The 25,201-nt window shown below is 37.0% G+C and overlaps 1 protein-coding gene across 3 annotated transcripts in view; it reads right to left on the bottom strand.

Annotated features, from left to right (window-relative positions):
• Positions 1 to 25,201, bottom strand: part of LOC100021387 (protoheme IX farnesyltransferase, mitochondrial) — a 193,826-nt gene that overhangs the window by 107,720 nt on the left and 60,905 nt on the right. For all 3 annotated transcript variants that reach the window (XM_001373524.4, XM_056817469.1, XM_007483380.3), the window contains exon 4: positions 24,345 to 24,469. In XM_001373524.4, the coding sequence (XP_001373561.4) occupies positions 24,345 to 24,469 (125 nt within the window). The remainder of the gene's footprint in view (positions 1 to 24,344; positions 24,470 to 25,201) is intronic.

Raw genomic sequence — 25,201 nt, 5'->3', positions numbered from 1 at the left:
CTGTTGGAGAAGCCACCATGAAGAAGCCTCCAGACCACAAGTTGCACAAAATTGAACTTTGGGTGTGGTTGATTGAACATTTATTTGTATGTATACTTTTATGCCAAAGGGGACTGCCCCCTAACGGCTTTTTGTCAATGTGTTCAGAAATTATTGGTTTTATTCTTTTTTCTCTTATCCTCACACTATTGTAATCTTTTAAGTTTATTATGTTTTTATGATCCTTTTGGGGAAAAATTAATTTTTCCACAAATGATCACATGGGGGGGATGTAAAAAATAGACTCGAATACAGGACTACAATCCCCATGAGCCTTTGCTCCACTTCCCCAGAATGCCTTGTAATCTCACCTGGGCCGAGATCGAGAAGATATTTAAGCAAAGGCTTTTGAAGGGCTCGGCTTTTTGGGACTTCCGTTTTTGGAGCAGAGGCGTCTCTTCCATGATGTGAGGTTATTTTGTCTAGGCCTCTGGCCTAGGCACATGTTTCTTACTTGTATATTCTTAATCTTTAACCTTTAATAAACCTCTAAAAAATATAATACTCCTTGCAGAGAGAAACTAATTTCTACCTGCCTCAGATGCCTCAGTCTCCCCATCTCCCCTAAATTTTAATCTTTACACAAGGAGTCATCAAATCCACACTGTCGGACACGGTCACAGGTGGAAACTGAGGACTACAAAGCGACTCCTGGGAAGGATGGAAGTACTCACTCAGATCCCCTCTGTGTGACTTCTCTAACTAATATCCCCTTATTATTGAAATTGTTATGATTATTATTCTTACCCAGACCCAGGAAACATAGATGAGAGCAAAATGCTTGCAGGGTTGAAATAGATGTCCCAGATTCTACTTACAAAATTAAACCTAAGGATTTCTATGTACCCATTTAGATAAAGGAATCAGAGATGGGACCCCCCATTTTTCTAGGTATAAAACCCATAACAAAACTGTATTTAGATTCTCCACCTCCATACAGGCCAGGGATGACAAGTCTCCCTGAATTGGTATATTAATTGCCTGTCATGGAGAGGCTGGTATGTACGACTCCACTGCACTGGGATTGCTTTGTTAAATGTTGGCTAGGTAATATGTCTTGGAAACATTAGAAAATGAAATCATGGTATTGAAATAATACTTAAAAACTGGTTTGTGTTGATTACCCTATGACCTCACAGACTTGGCAACAATATTATCATGATTATCTTCTTAGAAGTCTGATTCATTGTGTAAATTTTAGATTTACTCCACCCTGCTTAGTCTAACAAAACAGGAATGTCTACACACCTAATTAAGGATTAAGTATTGAGAAGGATGGCCTATGATAGACATGTGCTAGCAAATGATAAATCAAAAGCAACTGACAGACCCCGGGGCTGTTCTAAGTCAAGCGTAAGCTACCATTGGTACATGTGAGATGCAGGAAAATGATGTAAAAACGGTTTATATATTTGGCGTCTCTTCCTCTGGCCTCTTTTCATGGAGAGGTGGCAGTGGTGGCATTGTGGCATATGTGAACCTTAAAAATTCTCAGACCCTACTTCATAAGGTTGGGTTGTGAACCTTAAAAATTCCCCATTGGGACCATTCCCCATTTGGGCAGTGAAAGTAACTTAGATCAGGAATGTGAGAACTCTACTTCACCATACTTAAGCATGCCTTAGGGGAAGATAAAGTTGTAAACTCCTTTCTGAATAATGAAAAGTACTTAAACCCATACTTCTAATGGGACAAAAAGTTCTTAGGCCATGCCTATTTTAGGACTAATACAAAAGGGGGCTAAGTCCCTATAAAGGTCAAGCAACTTGTGAATTTACAAGGAACAAAGAGGTGAGAAACTTACTCAGAGCTTTCCTGGTGTGAATTACTCAAAAATTGACAGCTTCTTAGGTATGAACTAAGAATGGTCTGTCCTTTGAAAAACGTCTACTGTGATTGGTACATGGGAGAACTTAGGGGAGGTGACATAGGAGAAAATTCCCTATATAAGGAGATGACAGTCTCCTAAAAAGTCGGTCTCTTGAAAACAGTCTCTAAGGAGGCTGTTGGGAGAGAGCTCTGAAAACAGGCTCTTGGGACAGCCTCTGTCTGGAACTCCTTTTGAGGAGGACTCTGGCTGGAACTCCCTCTAAGGAGACTCTCTCTCTCCTGGGTCTCTCTCGGGACAGTCAGCTGGGAAGTCTGAATTGCAGCTGGTGCCTTTCTGATCACTAGAATCCTTGCTTGGACAGATCTTGTGGTGAGTGATTAAAGACCGACTGATCTCTCTCTTAAGACTCAGGTCTAGGCCATGTTGGCTAAGGCCCTTCATACTTATTCCTCTTTTATTCTCTCTCTCCTTCTTTAATTCCTCATTGTATTAATTAATTAAAATCTCTATAAAACCCAGTTGCTTGGGTATATTTTATAATTGGGAATATTTCCCTGGTGACCACTTTATTTTTAATATAAAAAACATATTTCTGCGGTCACAATTTACTCATCCACTCTTTATCTAGTACAATTTAAGTCTTCCACTATTTTAACTGCCACAGTTTATGGCCTCAACCATTTTAATTATTACACATGGCAGCAGCTATTGTCCGAGTTTGATGGTGAGAGTCCTTGATACACTACTGGGGAAGCTTAGTAACCTAGTTCAGGTGAGGTGTCTTTGAACTCTCTCAGAGTTTAGGCTGATTCTTTTCTCCTTTACCTTCCAAAACACTATCCTCTTGAGAAAGCCTCTAATCTTCTGAAATGACCTCGTGGTGGAGGTCTTTAAATGACCCCTGACAAAGGCCAAGCAGAAGAAATCCTAACCCTTTCCGTCACTCATCTCCTTAATTTCATCACTTTATTTTAATTAAACCACCATAAAATTTCCCAACTAACTTGGGTATTTAATTTGGGATTACTTCCAGGTTGAACAATTAAATTTAGATTAAGTCACAATCCTAAAATTTCCCCACACAGTAGTATATTATTTGATTAGTGCAATGAATAATCACACTTGGCTTAACTGCATGTCTGAGCACCTCACAGATGAATAAGGAAATGATATCTAGCTATGCTGTCTGTGATGAGAAAACATCCATCATCTGTAAAAGCTTCATGTTTGTTGTTAGAATCCATGGAATCAAAATATTTAATAAAACAATTTGTTAAAAAGTTAATATATGGAGGACTTCTGGGTAAACATGGCAGCAGTCTAGACCCAGGACTCTTCCTCTCCTCAGCAGCTACAGATATAGACTATCTCAAAAGACCAAAAAAAAAAAACAAAACAAAACAAAAAAAAACAACCCAAAATTCATATGAATGAAGGGACTCTACAGTAGGGCACAGCATTGAAGGCATGTGGGATTTTGGCATTTCCACACAATTTAGGGGGTGAAAAAGATCCCGCCAAAACATGAGCTGATCTACCCTACCCTCCCCCACCTAAGGAGCCAGAGTCAGAGCCAGTGCACGCTAGAATCAGAGAATGAGCAAGGGGCACCTCTAGAGTGAGTGAGGGGCACCGCTAGATCCTTGGCAGCTGACTAAGACCACCAAAGACCTACCGTGGACAGCAGCTAGGCCTGAAACCCCAGCAGGCTGAAGAGTTAATATTGTGGGCGCTCACGGGGAGAAAGCACAGAGAAGGGCAGTAAACAGTAGAATCTGCAGAGAATTGAGAGCTGGCTGAAAGCAAAATCCTTGCTCCTTAGCTCCATACACAGAGAGTCTACCCATCTCACTCAAATTTCCTATTGGAAAGGGAATGAAAAACCACCATAGTGATGGCAAACAATGCCCAGGAACTACAATGTCCCAACACCAAGAAAAACTAGAAGAACGAGTTGACCCCAGATAATTTTTACAGAGGAAAAACCCAGGCTACAGAGGAAATAGAAGAGGAAATTCAAATAAATGCACCAAAACCTTCTCCCCAAAATAGAAATTGACCACAAGTTCATGAAGAATTTAAATTGGAGCTTATCAAAAAAAATGGAAGCCTTCTGGCAAGAAAAGTGGAAAATAGTTCAAAGAGAAAATAACAGTTTAAAGGACAAGAATTCCCAACTGGAGAAACAGCTGGAAGCCATGAAAAGCAGGATAGACCAAACAGAAAAGGAAAACCAGTCTATAAAGACCAAAATTAGGCAACTGGAAGACAATGATCTTGCAAAACAGCAACAAGTAATAAAGAAAAGTCAAAAGACTGATAAAATAGAAGAAAACATAAAATATCTCACTGAGAAGATGACAGATCAGGAAAATAGATCACAGAGAGATAATTTGAGAATTATTGGTCTGCCTGAAAAGTCAGAAATAAATAGAAATCTTGACATCATACTACAAGAAATCATCCAAGAAAACTGCCCTGATGTTCTTGAACAAGGGGGCAAAATAGACATTGAAAGAGTTCATAGAACACCCTCTACACTAAACCCTCAAAAGACAACTCCCAGGAATATAACTGCCAAATCCCAGAGCTTTCAAGCTAAGAAGAAAATTCTGCAAGAAGCCAAAAAGAGACAATTCAGATACCAAGGAGAACCAATCAGGATGACACAAGACCTGGCAGTTTCCACACTAAAGGACCACAAGGCCTGGAACATGATATTCAGAAAGGCAAGAGAACTGGGTCTTTAACCAAGAATCACCTATCCATCAAAAGTGACTATATACTTCCAGGGGAAAGTATGGGCATTCAACAAAATAGGAGAGTTCCAGGTATTTGTAAAGAACAGACCAGAACTAAGTGGAAAGTCTGATATACAAACACAAAGATCAAAGCAAACATGAAAAGGTAAAAAAGAAAGAGAGGGAAAGGGGGAAAAATATTCTTTTATTCAAACTTTCTTCTTTAAGGGATTCAATAAGATCAAATTATTAATATTAATATATGGGGGAAATGTTATTTGTAACTCTCAAAAATTATATTCATTGTTGTAGTAATTAGAATAATCATTCAGAGGAAGAGATTGGAGTGATAAGTGGTATAAGATAATATGCAAAAAAGAATAAGGGAGGGGGAAATCAAAGATGGCACCAAGAAATACTTGAAGAAATAAAATAAATAAGATAATCTTTATCACACAAAGTTACACATGGGAAGGGGAGGGGAAGGATACTCTTATAAGGAGAGGAAGAGAGTGCTAATAGGTAATACTTAAAACTTACTCTCAGTGAAATCAATTCTGAGAGGGAAGAGCATCTAGATCCATTGGGGTATCAATTTCTATCTTACCCTACAGGGAAAGTGAGAAGCATAAACCAAGGTGGGGAGTGGGGAAGGGAGTAGTACAAAAAGGGAGGGAAAGAGAGGGGGGGAGGGAATGTAACAGACCCCCCCCCAAATAAGAAGAATGGAACAAAAAGGGAGGGGACAGAAAGGGAAGCATAATAAGGGTGGGAATTTGGGGGACTGATTAAAAGCAAACCACTGGTTTAAAAGGATAGAGCAAAAGGAGAAATGACAGAACCAGGAGAGGATATCAAAATGCTAGGGAATACACAAGTGGCAATAATAACTTTGAATGGGAATGGAATGAACTCACCCATAAAAGAAAAACAAATAGGAGAGTGGATTAGAAACCAAAATCCTATCATATGTTGTCTACAAGAAACAAACATGAGGCAGGTAGACATTCACATGGTTGGAATTTTTTTTTTTGTCATATGTACAGGGGGGTGGGGGCACAGAAATTAGAGGATACAACCTTTGATTTTCCAGACACTGCCATCTTACTGCCTGTTGTCCCTATCCACTGCCCCCACCATAATAATGAGCCCCTTGTAACATTAAAGGTTGGTAACATCTATTATATTTGCCTTTTGGACACTGGAGCTTCCCGGTTCTGTATTGAAGAGTATACCTGATTCATATTACAGTTCCAGAAGCGTATCAGGGACACCCCTAATGGTTCCCATGCTTTCCCCTAGAATACTGTCTGTAGGACCCCTTAGTGTGGAAACTCTTTCCTCTTAATGCCTGGCTCCTCTTTAAATTTGCTGGGGAGAGACCTTTTGTGCAAGTTAACGGCCACAATAACTTGCTCTCCAGATGGCTCTATGACACTGAAACTGCCTGAGGAATCCTTAATTTTACTCCCTATACTTCTTTCAGATACTCATGAAATGAAGGAGACTCCTATTTTTGAGATCCCAGCTGAAATACCTGAGTCTCTCTGGGCCACATCATCTTCTGATGTTTGCGTACTTAAATCGGCTGACCCTATCCAAATTCAAACAAAATCTAGCCCACTTCCTTCCATTCATCAATACCCTCTTTTGAAGGAGGCAATTGAAGCCATTAAACCAGTAATAAATTCCCTAATTGACCAAAGCATCACAATTCCCTATAAATCTGAATACAATACACCCATTAAGCCTGTTAAAAAGTCAAAACTGGGAACAGATGGCAAGGATGGATCTCTATCGCTTTGTCCAGGATGTGAGAGCTGTGAACAATCATGTTATAAAAAGACACCCTATAGTTTCAACATAAATACTATTATTTCTTCTATAATGTGAATTTCAAAACCATTCCACCCTAATCAGACCATTATTTAGAAGATCTGATTTAGCTATTTCCTGATCAATAACAAGAGATACTTGGAACAACAGAATCAGGTCTTGGAAATCCACATTCTCCACCCTACTCAGTGTAACAAGATTAGGAAGGGCTGCATCAAACTCAAGATTTAATTATTTGAGAAAATGGCCTTTAACAGACATCTGCAAAAAAAAGGACAGACCTCTGAGTGGTCCTAAGTCAAGCTTGAGCCACCATTGGCACATGTGAGACTCAGGAAGTGAGGTAGAGAACAGCCTCTGGAGTTCTCGGGACTTCCTGTGAGGAGGGCTAGAGTTCAGTTCGATCCTGGAGCTTGAGGTTAGAGGAGCCCCACAGACTGCTTTCCTTCAGATTTGTCACGTGAGTGATAAGGACTGATCCCTTTCCCTGCCTTGGCTCTCCAAGGCTTTAACCCCCGTGTTGGCTCAGCCTGAGCCAGAGTGGTTCTGAGTTAAACTCCTTTCCTTCTCTCCCTCTCTCTCTCTCTCTCCCTGTAATATTTTCTTCCTCCTGTTGTAATTAAATAACCATACAAATTTGCCAGCTGAGTTGTGTATTTTATTATTTGGGATTTCCCTAGGCGATCATTTAAATTTAGATTTTTTTTCAGTCTCAACTATAATTTTAATTGTTACAATACCTGGCACAGCTACATCCTTTACAGTAGTAGACTTGTGCTCAGCCTTTTCCTCTATACCCATGAGAATTCTAGGCATATCTTTGCTTTCACCTGTAAGGGCTCCCAGTGAACCTGGGCTCATCTGCCACAAAATTCTGTGGACAGCCCTACTCTGTTCACACAATTCTTAACTGCTGATACAGATGCCATAAAATTTAAATACAGTTGTTTAATTCAATATATGAATTATTTACTTGGCTTCACCAAATGCTGAAGCATGCCAAGTGTATAGAAAACACCTCCTCTTAGAGCTACATAAGAGAGACCACAAGGTCTTCAAGGACAAAGTTAAGTCGTGTCTCCCCAAGGTACAATATTTTAGGCTTTATTTTGAATACTGGGTCCCATTTAATTTCTCCCACGTGTATTGAAAATATCCAGAAGTTAAGTGCTCCTACCACTAAAAAGCAATTGAAAGCTATTCTTGGAGCAACAGGATTTTGTCGGCAGTGGATCCCTTGTCATGGGGAAATCACTAAGTCCCTTGTAGCTGTCACAAAAAAAATTAGTCCCTGAACCACTTAAATTGGAAACAGAACACCTAACAGCTCTTTCAAATTTAAAACAAACCATCTTGTCTGCCCCTGATCGAGGCATACCAAATTATGGTAAACCATTTACCTTATATGCCCATGAACAAAAAGGGGTACCTTCAGGTGTTCTAACTCAACTTTTGGGACTTGCTCAACACCCAGTAGCCTATTATTCAGCCCAATTTGACCCAGTAGCTGCCGGAGCACCACCATGCCTTAGAGGAGTAGCTGCCACAGCTTTACAGGTAACAAAATCTGCCACTCTGGTATTGGGGTGCCCTCTGACCTTAATGTGCCCACATGAGGTCGATGCATTGTTATTAAGACAAAGAACACAGGCATTTACTGACCAAAGGATTACTAGATATTGTGAGTCTTGAAATTTCTCAGACTTGTGAATGTTTAAAAAATTCCCCATTGGGGAATTCTCCATTGGAACAATTCCCTACTGGGACCATTCCCCATTTGGAAAGTGAGAACTCTACTTAGATCAGAAATGGGAAGACCTCTATTCCACCCATACTTAAGACTGCTTTAGGGAAGAAAAACTTGCAAAACAATGAAAAGTACTTAAACCCATGCCTATTTTTAAAAAGCAGTGCTAAGTACCTATAAAGGTCAGGCAACTTCTGAACTTACAAGGAGCAAAGAGGTGAAAACTTACTCAGAGCTTTCCTGATGTGAATTACTCAGAAGTTTTAGTCTACCCAGAAAAGGTGAGAGCAAGATGTGAATTAAGAAGGTGATAACAAAATGTGAATTAAGAATGGTCTTTGAAAAACGTCTACTGTGATTGGTGGATGTAAGAATTTAGGGGAGGTGACAAAGGAGAAAATGCCCTATATAAGGAGATGAGAAATCTGAGTAGAAAAACAGTCAGCTGGGAAAAGCTGCCTTGAAGGGTCTCTCTCAAGACTCTCTCGGGAACTCATTCTGTAACATTCAGAGAGAGGATTGAGCTGATGAAAGCAGCTAAGATGATGCTGGCCTGGTGTCACTAGAATCCCTTGTTTGGACAGATCTTATGGCGAGTGATTAGAACTGACTGATCTTTTCTTTTAGGGCTTAGGCCTGGGCTGGCCAGGGCTGCCTGGGCCAACCTATTCTTTTCTCATTTATTTCCTTTTTCCCTCTCTCTCTCTCTCTCTTTCTTTGATTCCTTATTGTATTATTAATTAAATTCTCTACAAAACCCAATTGACGTGGGTATATTCATAATTGGGAATATTTCTCTGGCGACCACCTTATATTTGATTTAAAACAAGACACTGTGGTGAAAACATATTTTCTGCGGTCACAATTTACTCACCCACTCTTTTAGCGGTCACAATTTAAGTCTTCCACTATTTTAACTCACTACAGTTTATGATCACAACCATTTTAATCACTACAGTTTATGGCATCCACTCTTTTAAATGCCACAATATGAAATAACCCTATTAAATAATGAGCATATCACACTAATACGCTGTGGAGTTCTTAATGCTACAACCTCGCTCCCTAATTTACCAATTTCTGGAGAACCTTTACATGATTGTACATCTTTAGTGTCCACTGTTGATAAACCTCATAATGATTTATTGCACACCCCTTTGGATGATTTGGATTTAATATTATTTACAGATGGTTCTTCATTCATGAGGGATGGTGTGCGCTATGCAGGAACTACTCTGTGGTCAGCTTCCTTGCCCTCAAATGTAAGCGCACAGGGTGCAGAACTCACAGCTTTGAAACAGGCCTGTATTACTGCAAAGGATAAAAGAGTTACAATTTACACAGACTCCCAATATGCCTTTGGCATATGTCACACCATTGGCATGCTATGGCTTCAGAAGGGATTCTTAACATCAGCTGGAAAATGCAAACCTTATTACTGAACTTCTTTCTGTCATCCAGTTCCCAAAAGCTATAGTTGTTGTTCACTGCTCTGCACATATAGGTGGCACTGACCCTGTCTCCAGGGGAAATAATTAAGCAGATATCGCAATAAAACTAACAGCCTTAGAAGGCCCTGAATTAATTATGCCACTAACAATTACTGATGATTTGGATCTATCCCTTTCTTATAATGTAAAGTGGAAAAATGGAAGAAGAAACTTAAAGCAAAACAGATAAATGGAGTATGAGTATCATCTGATGGCAAAACCTTACTCTCCAGAGCTTTTTATAACCAGATTTGTCACTCTATTCATAAACATGGCAATTTTGGCACCCAAGACATTGTAGACTCTGTTAAAAAAGTATAGATACCACCTGGAATAACTACAATTGCCTCCAAAGTATGTACAGCTTGTCCAGGCCTTTAATTAACACACCTTTCAAGGAAAAATCTTTGGTGGATATCCTCTTGCTTACACACCATTTGAGCACCTACAAATTGACTTTATCTTTATGCCAAAAGCAGGACAACATAAATTTTGTCTGGTCATAGTTGATCAACTATGAGGTGGTCTGAAGCATTTCCTACTGCAGTGGAAAAAACAGTGGCTTTTGTTGCTAAAATCCTTTTGAAAGAAAATATTCCTCGTTTTGGCCTGCCAGCACGTATTGATTCAGATAAAGGAACTCATTTTACCGATTTGGTGTTATCTCAAATTTATTCATGTCTGGGGATAACTCTTAAATTACATACCATATCATTCTCAGAGATCCAGCCAAGTTGAACGAATGAACAAAGAACTTAAAAACCATGATTGGCAAATGATGCACAGAGACTCATTTAAAGAGGCCTGAAATTCTACCTCTGGTCCTATTTTATCTCAGAAGCCGACACAGAGGTGATTAACACATCTCACCATTTGATATGCTATTTGGACATCCACCTATTCAGGCACAACCATTTCCCCTGCCTATACCTCACTGTTAGGAGGGGATACAACCATTGCTACATATATCAAACAATTACAAACAAAACTGAAAGAGCTCCAAGACTCTGAAGCTGCTGTTCAAGCAGGCCCAATTGATTTCTCACTTCATGATTTAAACCCAGGTGATAGTGTGTAAAGAATTTCAAATATACTGGGTTGACTGAAACTGCTTATGATGGACCATTCCAGGTCCCATTAATTACAGCAAAAGCCATAAAAATTGGAGAGACTCATGGATTCATTGTAGCCATGTAAAACGAGTACCTTCGGTTGATGGTGAATAATTGCTTGCACTGATTGTATTTGACTACTGATTGTGATTGGACTTTATTGCTGGATTTGTACTATTTTGTTGCACTTTATTTAATTGATCCCTTGTATTTGCACAAATTGCATTGTAGGATAAAACATGTACTACCTCATAGAAGAAAATCTGTATTAGTGACCTATATTGACCTAATGTGTCTTTTGTAAAATTTTGTGCCTTTACTAATTGTTTTTGTATTTTCTTGAATGTACTATTGCTTTGTCTACCTCATTTGCACTCTAATTGTTTTATCTGCCTTATTTGCACTCACACTCATGGTAAGTCAAAGTTTTTTGAAAACTAGTCCCTATACTTTACATTTGTAATTGTGAAATATACACAATTTTAACATCTTGTTTTCTTCCTACATGTGTTATACAGTATTTTTTCCCTTTTTTTCTCATTTTGTTGCTATTGACACCCATGTCACTAGTATTGAAAAATTTTTAAACTATTTGTACTTTTTGCAATAGCATAAGCTAAGATATCGATTTACCCTAGCATATAAAAACCATACCCCCAAAGCTTTAGACTATGGCAACCTGTCACTAGTTATTTAACTATTATGAGACTTTTGCTCAATAACTATGTCTAATCCAAGGACAAACAGACCACAAAGGAGCACAGAACTTGACTTGCAAAGTGCCAAACAAGCACAAAAAAGGTGAATGAAACCAAACCAATCCTACGGTGATTGATAACATTCTGTACAAAAAGCAGTGACTTGACCATATGTGAGACTAGAGACTGCAGCTGTTTAACATGTTTAAATGCAGGACTTCCTTGTACCACACTCTATATCAAGAACATGACATCTTTTGCTCTGGCTCCATTATCCGGAAAAAAAAAAAGAAAAGAGTTGAACCAGGAAATTCTATTTCCAATTTATCTCGAAATATATTCCCTTTTTCTATTTTCTCTCATGATGTGACAACTTCCTATAGTCCAGACTGCTAAATTGGGTTAGTGATTAATTGTTGTACGCTTATGGGACATGGGTCACTACAAGACCTTGTTGTGACTTGTGTTTTTTTTTCTTTTTTTCCTGCTTCGCAGAATTTTTTTTCAAGTTTTCTTTTTATATTTTTTATCTGACTCAGACATTATTTTTATTATTTTAATTTCTTTGATTCCTTGATGTTTTATGATACTTGATTCTTATGCCTTATGACTCGACCATGTATACCTGTGTAATTCCTACCTGCATCTCTGTATTTTCCTCAGGGGGGGGAATGTATTATTATTTAGCTCAGGGGGGACTATGTTATTCTTCTGAAATTTACCATGAATTTGAGCCAAATTTAGAACAAGAGACCACTTCCCAGTAGAAACACAGAAGAAAAAGAATTGCTTGAATACATGGGTCGAGGGGATATGATTGCGGATGTAAACTCTAAATGAACATCCTAATGGAAACACCAACAGCATGGAAATAGGTTCTGATCAAGGACACATGTAATACCCAATGAAACTGAGTATCGACTGCAGGAAGGGTGGGGGAGGGAAATAATGTGATTCTTGTAAATAAGGAATAATGTTCTAAATTGACTAAATAATGAAAAAAAAAAAGCCAACCTCCCAGAATCTAGAAGGTGCTGTGAAGATGCCTGCAGAGACCACACACTGTATCAGAAGATCCAGAGTGAACTTTGAGATATGGTGAATTTGAACTTCGGCTGGGGGAGTGGGGGGTGGGGGGATTAAAATGCTTTTGTTTTGAATGTACACTCTTATGCCAAAGAGGACTGCCCCCAATTGGCTTTTTGTCAATGCACCTATTATTGGTTTTGTTCCTTTTCACTTTTATTTTCCTCTTATCCCCAAATTATTGTAATTCCCCTTTAAAAACTGTAATATTTCTCAACATATAATTAAATATTGTTTCTGTGATTAATCACTATGTTTAAATTGTGTTTGATTTGTAGCAATGAGAATACATAATGCATATCAGGTATTTACATTTCAAATCATAACTGTAGCAAAATTACAGTTTTGAAGTAGCCACCAAAATAATTTTTTGGTTTGGGCTCACCACAACATGAGGAACTGTATTGCAGGGTCACAGCATTAGAAAGGTGGAGAACCACTGGTCTAGTGTATTTGTTTAAGTCTTAGGAAAGTAGAGACTGAAGTATAGAAATAGATTGCATTATGATTGTAGGTTAGCATTTGTTAGGATTAGAAGAATCTACTTAGTGAATTTATAGATATTAGGAACTAGGACAATTGCATATTCTGCATGTTAGTGAAATTGTTGGAATGATTTGAAAAATTGTTACAGGATTTCTTATGAAATAACTATGTTCATGTAAATCCCTTACCTAAACGATTTTCCTATGCCACTCTTAGCTTAGATAGAATAGCTAAAATAAGTTAGGATTTTGTTATTGGGGGGGGGGGGGAGAGAATATTTAAGATAGTATAGTGTTAAGAATAGATAGATAGAATTATAATAAAGGTAAGTGTCATTAAAAAATGCAAGGTACATTTTTTGAAGAAGAAAAGCGGGGATTGTGGAAGAGGCATGAAGAAAGAGAGGATTTATAAGACAAGACAAGCATGCAAACCAAAGTAAAGGACCTGATCTGTCAATCAAGGTGAACATTCCAAAACAGAATGTTCCCAGGAAAGGCAGTTGGGCCTGGCCATAGGAGATGAATTGAAAAACTTCTGCTCAGGGTTTACTGATCAAGGGAGAGGCCTCTTCTCTGAGGTTCCTGACCAGGGGGAGACTGGCTTCATATATCCTAGCTTGAAGGACCTTTGGGGGTTGGGGGGGGGGGCTTCTGGAGTTTGCTTGAGAAGAAATTAGTTATGGTTGGTGGCTTTGTGTAATTGGAAGAAGAAAGAAGACTAAACAGTTGTCCTCCATCTCTCTGACTGTCCCTGAATCACAGTTGTGACAGGACTGACAATTTCCATAATACTCCTAATTCTCCTTGTAGATTAGGGTCACCCCTATCCCTCTTACCTCAATCCTCATCCTATTGTTCCCAATAAACCCCCTTACTTGAAAAAGGAAAAGAAAAGAGTTTTTCCTCATAAATCTTTATAGTCTACTTAGGGGGGAGGGAGGAAGCCAAAAGGCTTCAAGAAGAGGGTGTTTAAGGGAGGGGCAAAAGGGAGGAGGAGGATAGGAAAATATCTTGATCTATTAGTCATCAACAGTGATCTATAGGCAAAACCAGAATACCCCAGAATACTCCTCCAGCTGCATCTCTGTAAAGATTAAAATTTAGGGGAGACTGAGGCAGGCAGAAATTAGTTTCTCTCTGCAAGGAGTATTATATTTTATGAGGTTTATTAAAGGTTGAGAATTTAAGAATATACAAAGTAAGAAAAGGCACGTGCCAGGTGGGCCATAAGGCCCACCCAAAATTTCACTCACATCATGAGACAAGTCTGTTTGCCAGCAGAGACAGAAAGTCAAGAGAGCCCCGCCTACAGGGAAGACCCTTTAAATAAAAATTTGCTCTCATCCCAGGTGAGAATTCAGTGAGATTAGAGGGCATTCCTGGGGAATGGAGTCCAGAGTTCAAATCTCAATTTTACATTCCCCCCCCCCCCCCCCCCCGTTTGATCCTCTGGGAAGGACTTCTCCAAAGGATCATAAAAACATAATCTATATAAAGATTACAATAACTTGAGGATAAGAGAAAAAAAGAACAAAACCAATAACTGCTGGACGCATTGACAAAAAGTCAGTTAGGAGGCAGTCCACTTTGGCATGAAAGTATAGATACAAATAAATGTTCAATCAACCACACCCAAAGTTCATTTTTGTGCAGGTTGTGGTCTGGAGGCTTCTTCATTGTGTCTTCTCCAACAGTTCAGTTCTGGATTCAGAGAGGTAGCTTCTTTTTTACCTAAAATTCTTCTCAAAAGGAATTTAAACTTTGCAATTTAAATAATGATTTTTTTTACATTCCCCCCGTTAAGAGGGTGATTAAAAAAACAGGATCACTTAAGGATCCATGGCTGAGGTATGAGGTATATGAATCAATTGGCAACAGATATTAAAAAGATATGAGAAAAATCGAAATAAAAAAGAAAATACTGGATGAAAAAATAGACTATCAAAGTCTTATGTGAAAAAATTCCAAGTAAAAGAAAAATAAATCTATAACAGGTCCTTGAATCAGGGCCCAATCAAAATGATCTAAGCAATGATGCATTTACCCAGTCAGTAGCCAGGACTACAGAAAGGTACCACACTATGAGAGGAAGAAAAGGGGACCAGATTATAGAAGCCAAGGTTTCGGGGATACTCGTCTGTGAGTATCTTCAGAGTGAGTGTGGACACAAGGAAGGCCTACATCTTAATATAAGTCACTAAGTGTCGCAACCCCAAGTCTCACACTAGGTTCAAAACCTTTGCATTGGCCTAGAAGTGCATCAATCCATCCTGGACTGGCTTTTCTTTGGCTCTGTGCAATGGCTCTTGTCTATATCTCTCATTATCTCATAGGTGTCCCCCTAGCATCTCTCCAGTCACAAGCCAGAGTATATCCATTTACCACAACCAGAAATATTCTCCAAAGATTATCTATGTATTACAAAAGAGAAATTCCATTTAAAATCAGCCTAGACAATATAAAATATTTAGGAATCTATCTGCTGAGACAAACACAGGAACTATATGAACACAACTACAAAACTCTCTCCACACAATTAAAACTAGATCTAAACAATTGGAAAAACAATGACTGCTTGTGGGTACGATATATACTAACATAATAAAAATGACCATCCTACCCAAACTCGTACTAACATAATAAAAATGACCATCCTATCCAAACTCATTTACTTATTTAACACTATACCCATCGAACTACGAAAAATCTTTTTTACTGAATTAGAAAAAAAACATAACAAAGTTCATTTGGAAGAACAAAAGATCAAGGCTATCCAGGGAAATCATGAAAAAAAAAATGCAAAGGAAGGTGGCCTTGAAGTCCCAGATCTCAAATTATTATAAAGTAGTGGTCATCAAAACAATATGGTACTGGCTAAGAGACAGAAAGGAGGATCAGTGGAATAGACTTGGGGTAAGCGGCCTCAGCAAGACAGTCTATGACAAGCCCAAAGATCCCAGCTTTTGGGTAAAAAACTCACTATTTGATAAAAACTGCCGGGAAAACTGGAAGACATTATGGGAGAGATTAGGTTTGGATCAACATCTCACACTCTACACGAAGATAAACTCAGAATGGGTGAATGACTTGAACATTAAGAAGGAAACTATTAAGTAAATTAGGTGAACACAAATAGTATACATGTCAGGTCTTTGGGAAAGGAAAGACTTTAAAATCAAACAAGAGGTAGAAAAAAATCACAAAATGTAAAATAATTTTGATTACATTAAATTAAAAAGGTTTTGTACAAACAAAACCAATGCAACCAAATTACAAGGGAAGAAATCAATTGGGTAACAATCTCCATAATAAAAACCTCTGACAAAGATCTAATTACTCAAATTTATAAAGAGCTAAACCAACTGTACAAAAAAATCAAGCCATTCTACAATTGATAAATGGGCAAGGGACATGAATAGGCAATTTTTAGTTAAAGAAATCAAAACTATTAATAAGCACATGAAAAAGTGTTCTAAATCTCTTATAATCAGAGAGATGCAAATCAAAACAACTCTGAGGTATCACCTCACACCTAGCAGATTGGCTAACATGACAGCAAAGGAAAGTAATGAATGTTGGAGGGGCTACGGGAAGGGGGAAGGGAGGGGAGGGAGGGATAGAATATGATTCTTGTAACCAAGGAATAATGTTCTAAATTGACTAATTCAAATTAAAAAAAAAAGTTAATGTATGACTTATTCCATTACTTGTAAGGAAGCATGTATACTGAAAAATGAAAATGTGTGCCAAGTATATGTAACCACTGAGGGTATAAAAATAAAAATTAAGCCACCAAGAGGAGGAACAGTTCTTGTGACATCTAGCTGCAGGTGAAAACTTCAACTGTCTCCCTATTGTTTTCTTCATTACGCCGACACCATCAAACCAGCCAAGGACTCTGTACCCTGCAGTGAGGGCAGGTCCCATACACCATAGCAGTTATTCACAGTTGTTCATCAAGAAATATTGCCATCACTGTGTACAATGTTCTTCTGCTTCTTTTCATTTCAAATCTGCATCAGTTGATGGAAGTCTTTCTAAATTTTTTTTAAGTCATCCTGATTGTCATTTCTTATAGCTCAATTGTATTCCATAACTATCATAGACCACAACTTGTCCAGCCATTCCCAAGTGATAGACAATCCCTCAATTTCCAATTCTTTGCCTACCACAAAGAGAGCTGCAATAAATATATTTGTACAAATAAGTTTTTTTTAATCTCTTTGGAATACTGTTACAATAAGAAATAAGATTTAGGACATAAGAGTGATTGACAGGGCATGGAATTAGAATTTTCCCTGAAGCTGGTGGAAATAGAATCCCAGAGAAACAGTTAAGCAACTGACAAAATCTCTCTGGACCTGGATGAAGGAGCAGCTTGAGAAACCATCATTTAAATTACAAGTCTGGGGATATCTTTGGTTGTGGAAAAGAAGGCATTCTTCATTCTTCTGCTGGACAGATAGAAGAAGAAGCTAAACAGACCACCTTTGGATATTTCTCTTGGGATTTTGGACTTTGCCCACAAAAAGACTCTGTTGTAAGATAACTGATCCCTAAAGACTTTACCTTTAATGTACTTAGAAATAAGATCGATTTAGTCAGATAGCTTATAACTTAGAGGGTAAAATAATTAAGATCTCTCCCTTTCCCTCCTTCCTCTTTTTTGCCTTCCCTTTGCTTGTTTAATAAAATCAAAATATTTACATGTTCCTTCTATGTTTTTTCCTTAAATTCTCTTCAATCTTTTTTTTTTTTAAACCCTAACCTTCTGTCTTGGAATCAAAAGGGCTAGGCAATGAGGGTTAAGTGACTTGCCCAGGGTCACACAGTTAGGAAGTGTCTGAGGTCAGATTTGAACCATATCTGGGTCTGACTCTCAATCCACTGAGTTACTTAGCTGCCCCTCCTTCAATCTTACTATATTTTAATACAGACCTACTAAAGGCATTGATTGTTCAAAGAGTATGCACAGTTTTAAAATCTTTTCAGCAGAGTTCCAAATTGTTCTCCAGATTGATTGAATCAGATCACAATTCTACCAACAAGGTATTAGTGTCCCAATTACCCCATCCTTCTTCTAACACTTATCATTTTCTTTTTCTGTCATATTAGCCAATCTGAGTGGCACAAGATGATACCTCAGAGTGACTGCATTTCTCTAATCAAGAAGAATTTAGAGCATTTTCTCATATGATAGTAGATGAACTTTATTTCTTCATGTGAAAACTACCTGTTTATATTCTATGGTCATTTATCAATTGGGGAATTACATGCTTTCTTCAACATTTGATTCATTTCTTAACATCTTTGAGAAATGAGGTCATTTTTAAAATTTAGAATATTTTTCCATGTTTACATGATTCATGATACCCCCATACTCCATTCTTTTCTCCCCTTCCCAAAGCTGACAAGAAATTCCACTGGCTTATACATGTATCATTGTTGAAAACCTATTTCGATGTTATTCATATCTGCAGTAGTTTAACATCATAACCCCAATAATATTCCTATTGCACTACATGATCAATCACATATTTTTCTAATGTATTTCCATTCCCACAGTTCTTTCTCTTGATGTGGTTAGCATTCTTTCTCATAAGTTCCTCTGGATTATTGTGGGTCATTGCATTGCTACTAGTAGACAGGTCTATTATATTTGATTGTGCCATAATGTCTCTGTGTGTACAATGTTCTCTTGGTTCTGCTCCTTTCACTCTGCATCAATTCCCGGAGGTCATTGCAGTTCATATGGAATTGCTCCAGTTCATTATGCCTTTCAGCAAGATTTTGTTCCGTCACCAACAGATACCAAAACTTATTGAGTCATTCCCCAATTGATGGACATCCCCTCATTTTCCAATTTTTTGCTACCACAAAGAGCATAGCTATAAATGTTTTTGTACAAGTATTTTTCCCTATTATCTCTTTCAGTTACAAACCCAGCAGTGGTATGGTTGGGTCAAAGGGTAGACAGTCTTTTAAATCCCTTTGTACAGTTCCAATTACCCTCCAGAATGGTTGGACCAATTCACAAATCCACAAGGGTCTCAATTTTGCTAGCTCCCCTCCAACAATAATCATTTTGCTAGGTGTGAGGTGGTACCTCAGAGTTGTTTTTATTTGCATTTCTCTAATCAGGAGGGATTTAAAATACTTTTTCATGTGCTTATTTATAGTTTTGATTCTGCCTATTCATGTTCCTTGTAAAAAAAAATAATGGCAAGCTACATAAAATATAGATGGAAAACTGTTCAAAACTGTTCGGATACATTTGATAGATGTAATCAAAAGTATCCCCAGTGATGAAGTGAAGTTCAAATGTGAACTTCCCTTCAGGACCAGGCACAAGGATGCTAAAAAGACTCTTATTATAAAAATAAAGTATTTATTGAAATATATAAGGATAAAGGATTTCAAATTCTAAGGGATTCTAAATCCACCCAAATAAACTCCAAGAATCCACAAGGAGCCACTTCTGTGTTTCACAGGCTACACTAATCCTCCCTAATCTGACTAACCTAAATTTATACTATCTAAATAAAAACTACCACTATTATCATTATAAATCTTAACTTCGCCCTCAAGTTACAAAATAGCAAAGGCTAGCTGGTTGAGTCTCAACAAGAATCCAGTTAGGACTCTGAGTCTTAACAAACTCAGAGTCCAAACCAAAGACCAGGTTTTTCTTTGGTCTTCTCAGAGTTAAACAATCTATAAAACCACAACAGATATTCAATAGTGTTTCCCAGGTTGGGAAAGGGAAACACTGAACTCCTTCAGATCTTTCCCTCAGACAGAGAGAGGCAAATACGTTACCTCCTCCAACCCTGAGAGAGTCTCTGAGAGTGTTTCTGCCAACTGCCAGAGCCCAATTCCCAACTGACAGAATAATTGACATAGAAAAACGACTATAACTGTTACATCTGAAATTAACACGCTCTCTCAGCTCTGCTTCAAACTCCAGTTGTTTTCTCCAGCCAGCCACTTTACTTCTTATTTCTAACCTAATAAAACAATACTTATTTTCTAATTTCATCCTTACACCCTTGACCATTTGTTGACTGGGGAATGGCTTGATTTTTTTTATAAATTTGACTTAGTTCCTTATATATTTGGGAAATTAAAACTTTGTGAGGGTTTTGTTATAAAAATGTTCTCCTAGTTTGTTGATTTTCTTCTAATTTTGGTTGCATTAGTTTTGTTTGTACAAAGACTTTTTAATTTGATAAAATCAAAATCATTCATTTTACATTTTGCAATATTCTCTATCTCTATTTGCAATATTCTCTATCTCTCTATTTGGTCTTAAATTCCTCTCTTTCCCTCAGATTTGCCAGGTATACTATTCTATGTTCATCTAATTTATTTACTATTTCACTCTCTATATTTGTCATTTACCCATTTTGAATTTATCTTGGTATAGGATATAAGATGTTGATCTAAACCTAATTGAAATGAGGCCTTTCTTTGAGAAACCTGTTATAATTTTTTTTCAGTTATGATTACTGTGTCCCTGTTATTTTTCCTTTCTCTCCTTCCACCCCATGCCTCTAGAGTCAAATGTGTTTTGCTTCTGACCATTTCCCTCAATTTGCCTTCCCTTCTATTAGACCTCCTCTCCTTATCTCTCCTTTCTCATAGATTTCTATACCCAACTGATTGTGCTTGTTCCTCCCTCATTGAACCAATTCTGATAAGAGAAAGGCTCATGTACTTCTCTCTCTACTTCCCCAATCCTTCCCTTCCACTGTAAAAAGCTCTTTCAAGCCTCTTTTATGTGCAATAATTTAACTCGTTTGAATTCTCCCTTAACCCTTCTCCCAGATCATTTCTATTTCTCACATCTTGATTTTATGTTTTTAGGTATCATCTCATTATATTCCACCCACACCATGGTCTCTATGTATATTCCTTTTAACTGCCTTAATAAAGTTCTTAGTTATTACAAGTATCATCTTCCTATGTAGGAATATAAACAGTTTAATCTTATTGAATCCCTTATGATTTACCTTTTCTGTTAATTATGAGTGCTTCCAAAATCCTCTATTTCTCTGAATATCCATTTTTTTCTCTCTGAAGGATTTTATTCAGTTATCCTGGGTAGTTCATTCTTGGTTGTAATCCTAACTCAGGTCCTCTCATCTTTTAATGCAGAAGCTGCTAAATTTTCTGTTGTTGTTCTTAATGTAGCTCCACAATATTTGAATTGTTTCTTTTTTTGTCTGCTTATAATATTTTCTTCTAAATCTGGAAGCTTAGGAAGTTAGCTATAATATTCCTGAGAGTTTTCATTTTGGAATCTCTTTCAAGGAAGTAAATAATAATTCTTTCTATTTCCATTTCTATTTTACTAAATATTGCTTTCAACTCTTTTAAAATAATTTTTTTGTATCACTCTCATTTCTTTTCCCAATTTTTCTTCTCTCTCATTTGATTTTCAAAATCCTTTTTGTGCTTTTCCAGGAATTCTTTTTGGGCCTAAAAAACCTCACATTTTTCTTTGAGGCTTTGACTTTGCAAGTATGATTCATATCAAGTGAGTGGAAGGTTTCAGAAAGAAGTCATTAAAGATATTTGACATAGCTACTGCTTAAAAAAAAAACCTTTATTATCTTTCTTAGAATCAATATATTAGCAGAATATTGGCAGAAGAGAGTTAAAAGCTAGGAAACTGTGATTAAGTGACAGGGTCACACAGTTAGGAACTATCTGAGGACATGTTTGAATGTAGAACTTTCTATCTATAGGCCTGGTGTGCGCGATCCACTGAGCCACATAACTGCCTCTCAGTTATTGCTTTTAAAGAAATTATTGGCTTTAAAATGTTTTAGGTTCTATTACAGCAGGTCTATTATGTCTATTCATCTTTTATCTATGAGAATAGAAATAGAAAATAGAAAAAAGGGGATCTTAATAGATAACCTAGTCCAATATCCCACTAAAAAGCATTGTGATAAGTAATGGGGATATAAAGACTGAAGTAAAACATTCCCTATCCTTGTGGCTTTTAAAGTTTAATGTGAGAGATGTGCATATATTATGTGGCTATGCTATATTACATGTATAAAACATATTATGTTTAAAATATAGATTATATACACACATGAGTACAAATGCATGGAGATTTCACATGTATATCTCCATAGCCAATATATGACACATACATACCTATAAATGTGCACATACATACAGAAAATATATTATTATATTAATATATATAATTTTATACAGGCACATATATTTATAGATACATAGATAGCATGTCAAAAAATGCAAGGTAGTTTTTAAAGGAAGGACATTTGCTCCTGGGGTGATGACAAAAGGCTTCATATTGAAGGAAACCAGGACGATCGAGAAATGAAGATGAGGAGGCATTAAAGTTACTTTTAAAAGGATACGCTATAACTTCTGTTTCTTGTAAAAAAATTTGTTGACTAAAACCATATTTTATTTAGGATACAAGATACTTAGAAAATATTTTGACAGGATATGCCAAATAAAGAATTATTAGCTAACAATCAGACTAGTTCATAAAGACATTTAACAGACTAATTTAGTGTCTTATGACTATATATATATATATGTATATATATATATATATATATAAAGATGGGAAATAAGATATCTATTGAATTTTTAAAGTAATGAGATAGATTTCTACCATGATAAAAAAAAAATCTCTAATTCAGCCAGAACCTGCTTTCTTTAGATAAAGGTTTAAATTCTTTTCTGATTATTATTCTCATAAATTTTGTCTTTTGATACTACACAACACAATTTAGAAGTGTTGCCACACTTGGCTGGAGGATGGTAATATTAAATAAAGATCCAAATACTTTAAGTACTTAGTATTTAGGTTTAATATTAATGGCAAAGATAATATGTTTTTGTTTTATTGATTTATATTATTTATAAATGTATAAATAATATTTATATTATTTAAATATCAAAGTGTGCAAGAAACCTAGAAGACTGAATTCAGATTCCTTTAACTTCATTAGAGAAAAGAAAGTTAGAAATGAAAGCAAGACCATTTTGGGAATGGGAAATGAGGCTGTATAACCAATTTTTCACCCACAGGTTCTAGGTCATTTAAGGTAGATAATGTAGGGTAAAGCCCAAAGTCTGATGTTTAGATCTAATTTATTGCAAACTTTCCTCATTAGAATGATTTCGCATATAAGTTGTCAGAGGTGGATAACTCGGAGTCATCTTAGACAAAGATCTGAGTGCCCTCGTCAAGAGGTCGATAACTCAGAATCTGTCTGAGAAAGGGTCCAAGTGCCCTCTCCTTCACCTTCTTTAGGCTTATAATAACAATACATGTTATTGCTGACCATTCCCTGAACCCAGGTGATGCTTGGAATCATTATCTCCTACACCAGGTGCCATATCTACATTTTTGTTACATTTTCCAATGGATTTTTCTCACAGATGATTGTTTTTACTTTCTTTGGTTTGTACCTTTAAAAGATGTAACCACTTTACATTAAATTGCACTCCTTGTCATCAGCAATGAGGTCCTTCTGACCCCACACTGCGTCTTCACTACATCTTTTGATTCTTATCTTTCCCCTTGCCCTTACCTACAGGCAAGGTTCTTATGACTTCAATCTTTGTATTCCTCTTACTATTTTTCCTCAACCTTACCTGGGGAACTCTGGTCCCGGTTATGCTCCCCCTCAAAAGGGGGCACTCACAATAGGTTTTTCTTATTTTCAATTAAAATAATTTTTAAAAAAGGGACAAGGTAATTTTTGTATTTCAAAGTTGAAAGGGTTTAGACATATAAAGTTTCCTGATTTAAAAGTGAATTCATTACTAAGCCCCAAGATCAGGTCATTAAAGGTACAGACTTGTTTTTAGTTTCAACAAAATCTAACATTGAATATAATACCATATGGTTACTAACACTCTATTTCTTGGATAACAAGGAAGCATTTTCACAGCAAGCTTAACACTTTCTTTTGAATTAAGTAGGTATGCTAAAAAACACCAAACAAAAATCAAGAAAATGAGATTTAAGATTAGGGTTGAAATGATTATACCATTTCTACTATGATTGTGATTATATTCTATATTCAAAAGAAAAATCAAGTTGATATTTTTCTCATACATATGATTATATATACTTATGACTATAAATTCAATCTCCTTCTTATTCTTTCAAAAAACACCTCATTTTTACATCACTACTTCTAGCTATAACTGAAAAAACAATGGTATAGCCAAGAATAGACACTTGCAGACCAAATAAATAATAATGAACTAACCTGATTGATGGAGTTTGCTGCACATGATGCAAGGCCTGTTCCGACAGAGGCAAGCAGGAAACACTGTAAGTCAAAAGGTACTGGAGCCAGAACAAAACCAGCTGAAGCTGTACTCACAACTAAAGCTGCAACAGAAAACAGAAGGCAAACCCTAGTATGGTACATGACAGTTTCTAAAATACACAAAGAGGTTGGGGGTTTGGGTTTATTCTGCCAACAAGTATTTATTAAGCATTTAGGCAGTGATCTTTAAAGGGAAGGCAGGCTGCCCTAGGTGTGCTACAAAACTTCTTCCCACACCCTGAGACAACCCTTGCTTCCATCTCATTTGGAGCCTATTTAATATACATACTAATTTTTCCTGAAACATCTTAATTTATCAGATTCCTCAATTCCAATGCCAAATGTTTAATTTTCATATTCATTAACTCTGAAGTTCCTTCACTGATCTTCAGCCTTTAGTCATTCCATCTTTGTTATTGCCTTATAAACTGAATTCCACTGTTCTTTATTTTTTTTTAAGGTTTACCTTTTGTCTTAGAATCAATACTGTGTATTGGTTCCAAGGAAGAGGAGTGGTAAGGGCTAGGCAATGGGGGTTAAGTGACTTGCCCGGGGTCACACAGCTGGGAAGTGTCTGACATCACTTATGAACCTAGGACCTTCAGTCTCTAGGCCTGGTTCTCAATCCACTGAGCTACTCAGCTATCCCCTCCACTGTTCTTTATCATCCAATGAATCTGTTTCTCACTTTTTCTCCAGAATATCACACTTATAACAGTAAAACTTTCTTCTCACAAACAAAACTAATCTAAGATTCAAAGGGAAACAATACACTTTTATAACAAACGTCTCCG

The sequence above is a fragment of the Monodelphis domestica genome, chromosome 2 (genome assembly GCF_027887165.1).
Source record: "Monodelphis domestica isolate mMonDom1 chromosome 2, mMonDom1.pri, whole genome shotgun sequence".
In the NCBI taxonomy this organism is placed as follows: Eukaryota; Metazoa; Chordata; class Mammalia; order Didelphimorphia; family Didelphidae; genus Monodelphis; species Monodelphis domestica.
This window is presented reverse-complemented; position numbering and strand designations above follow the sequence as displayed.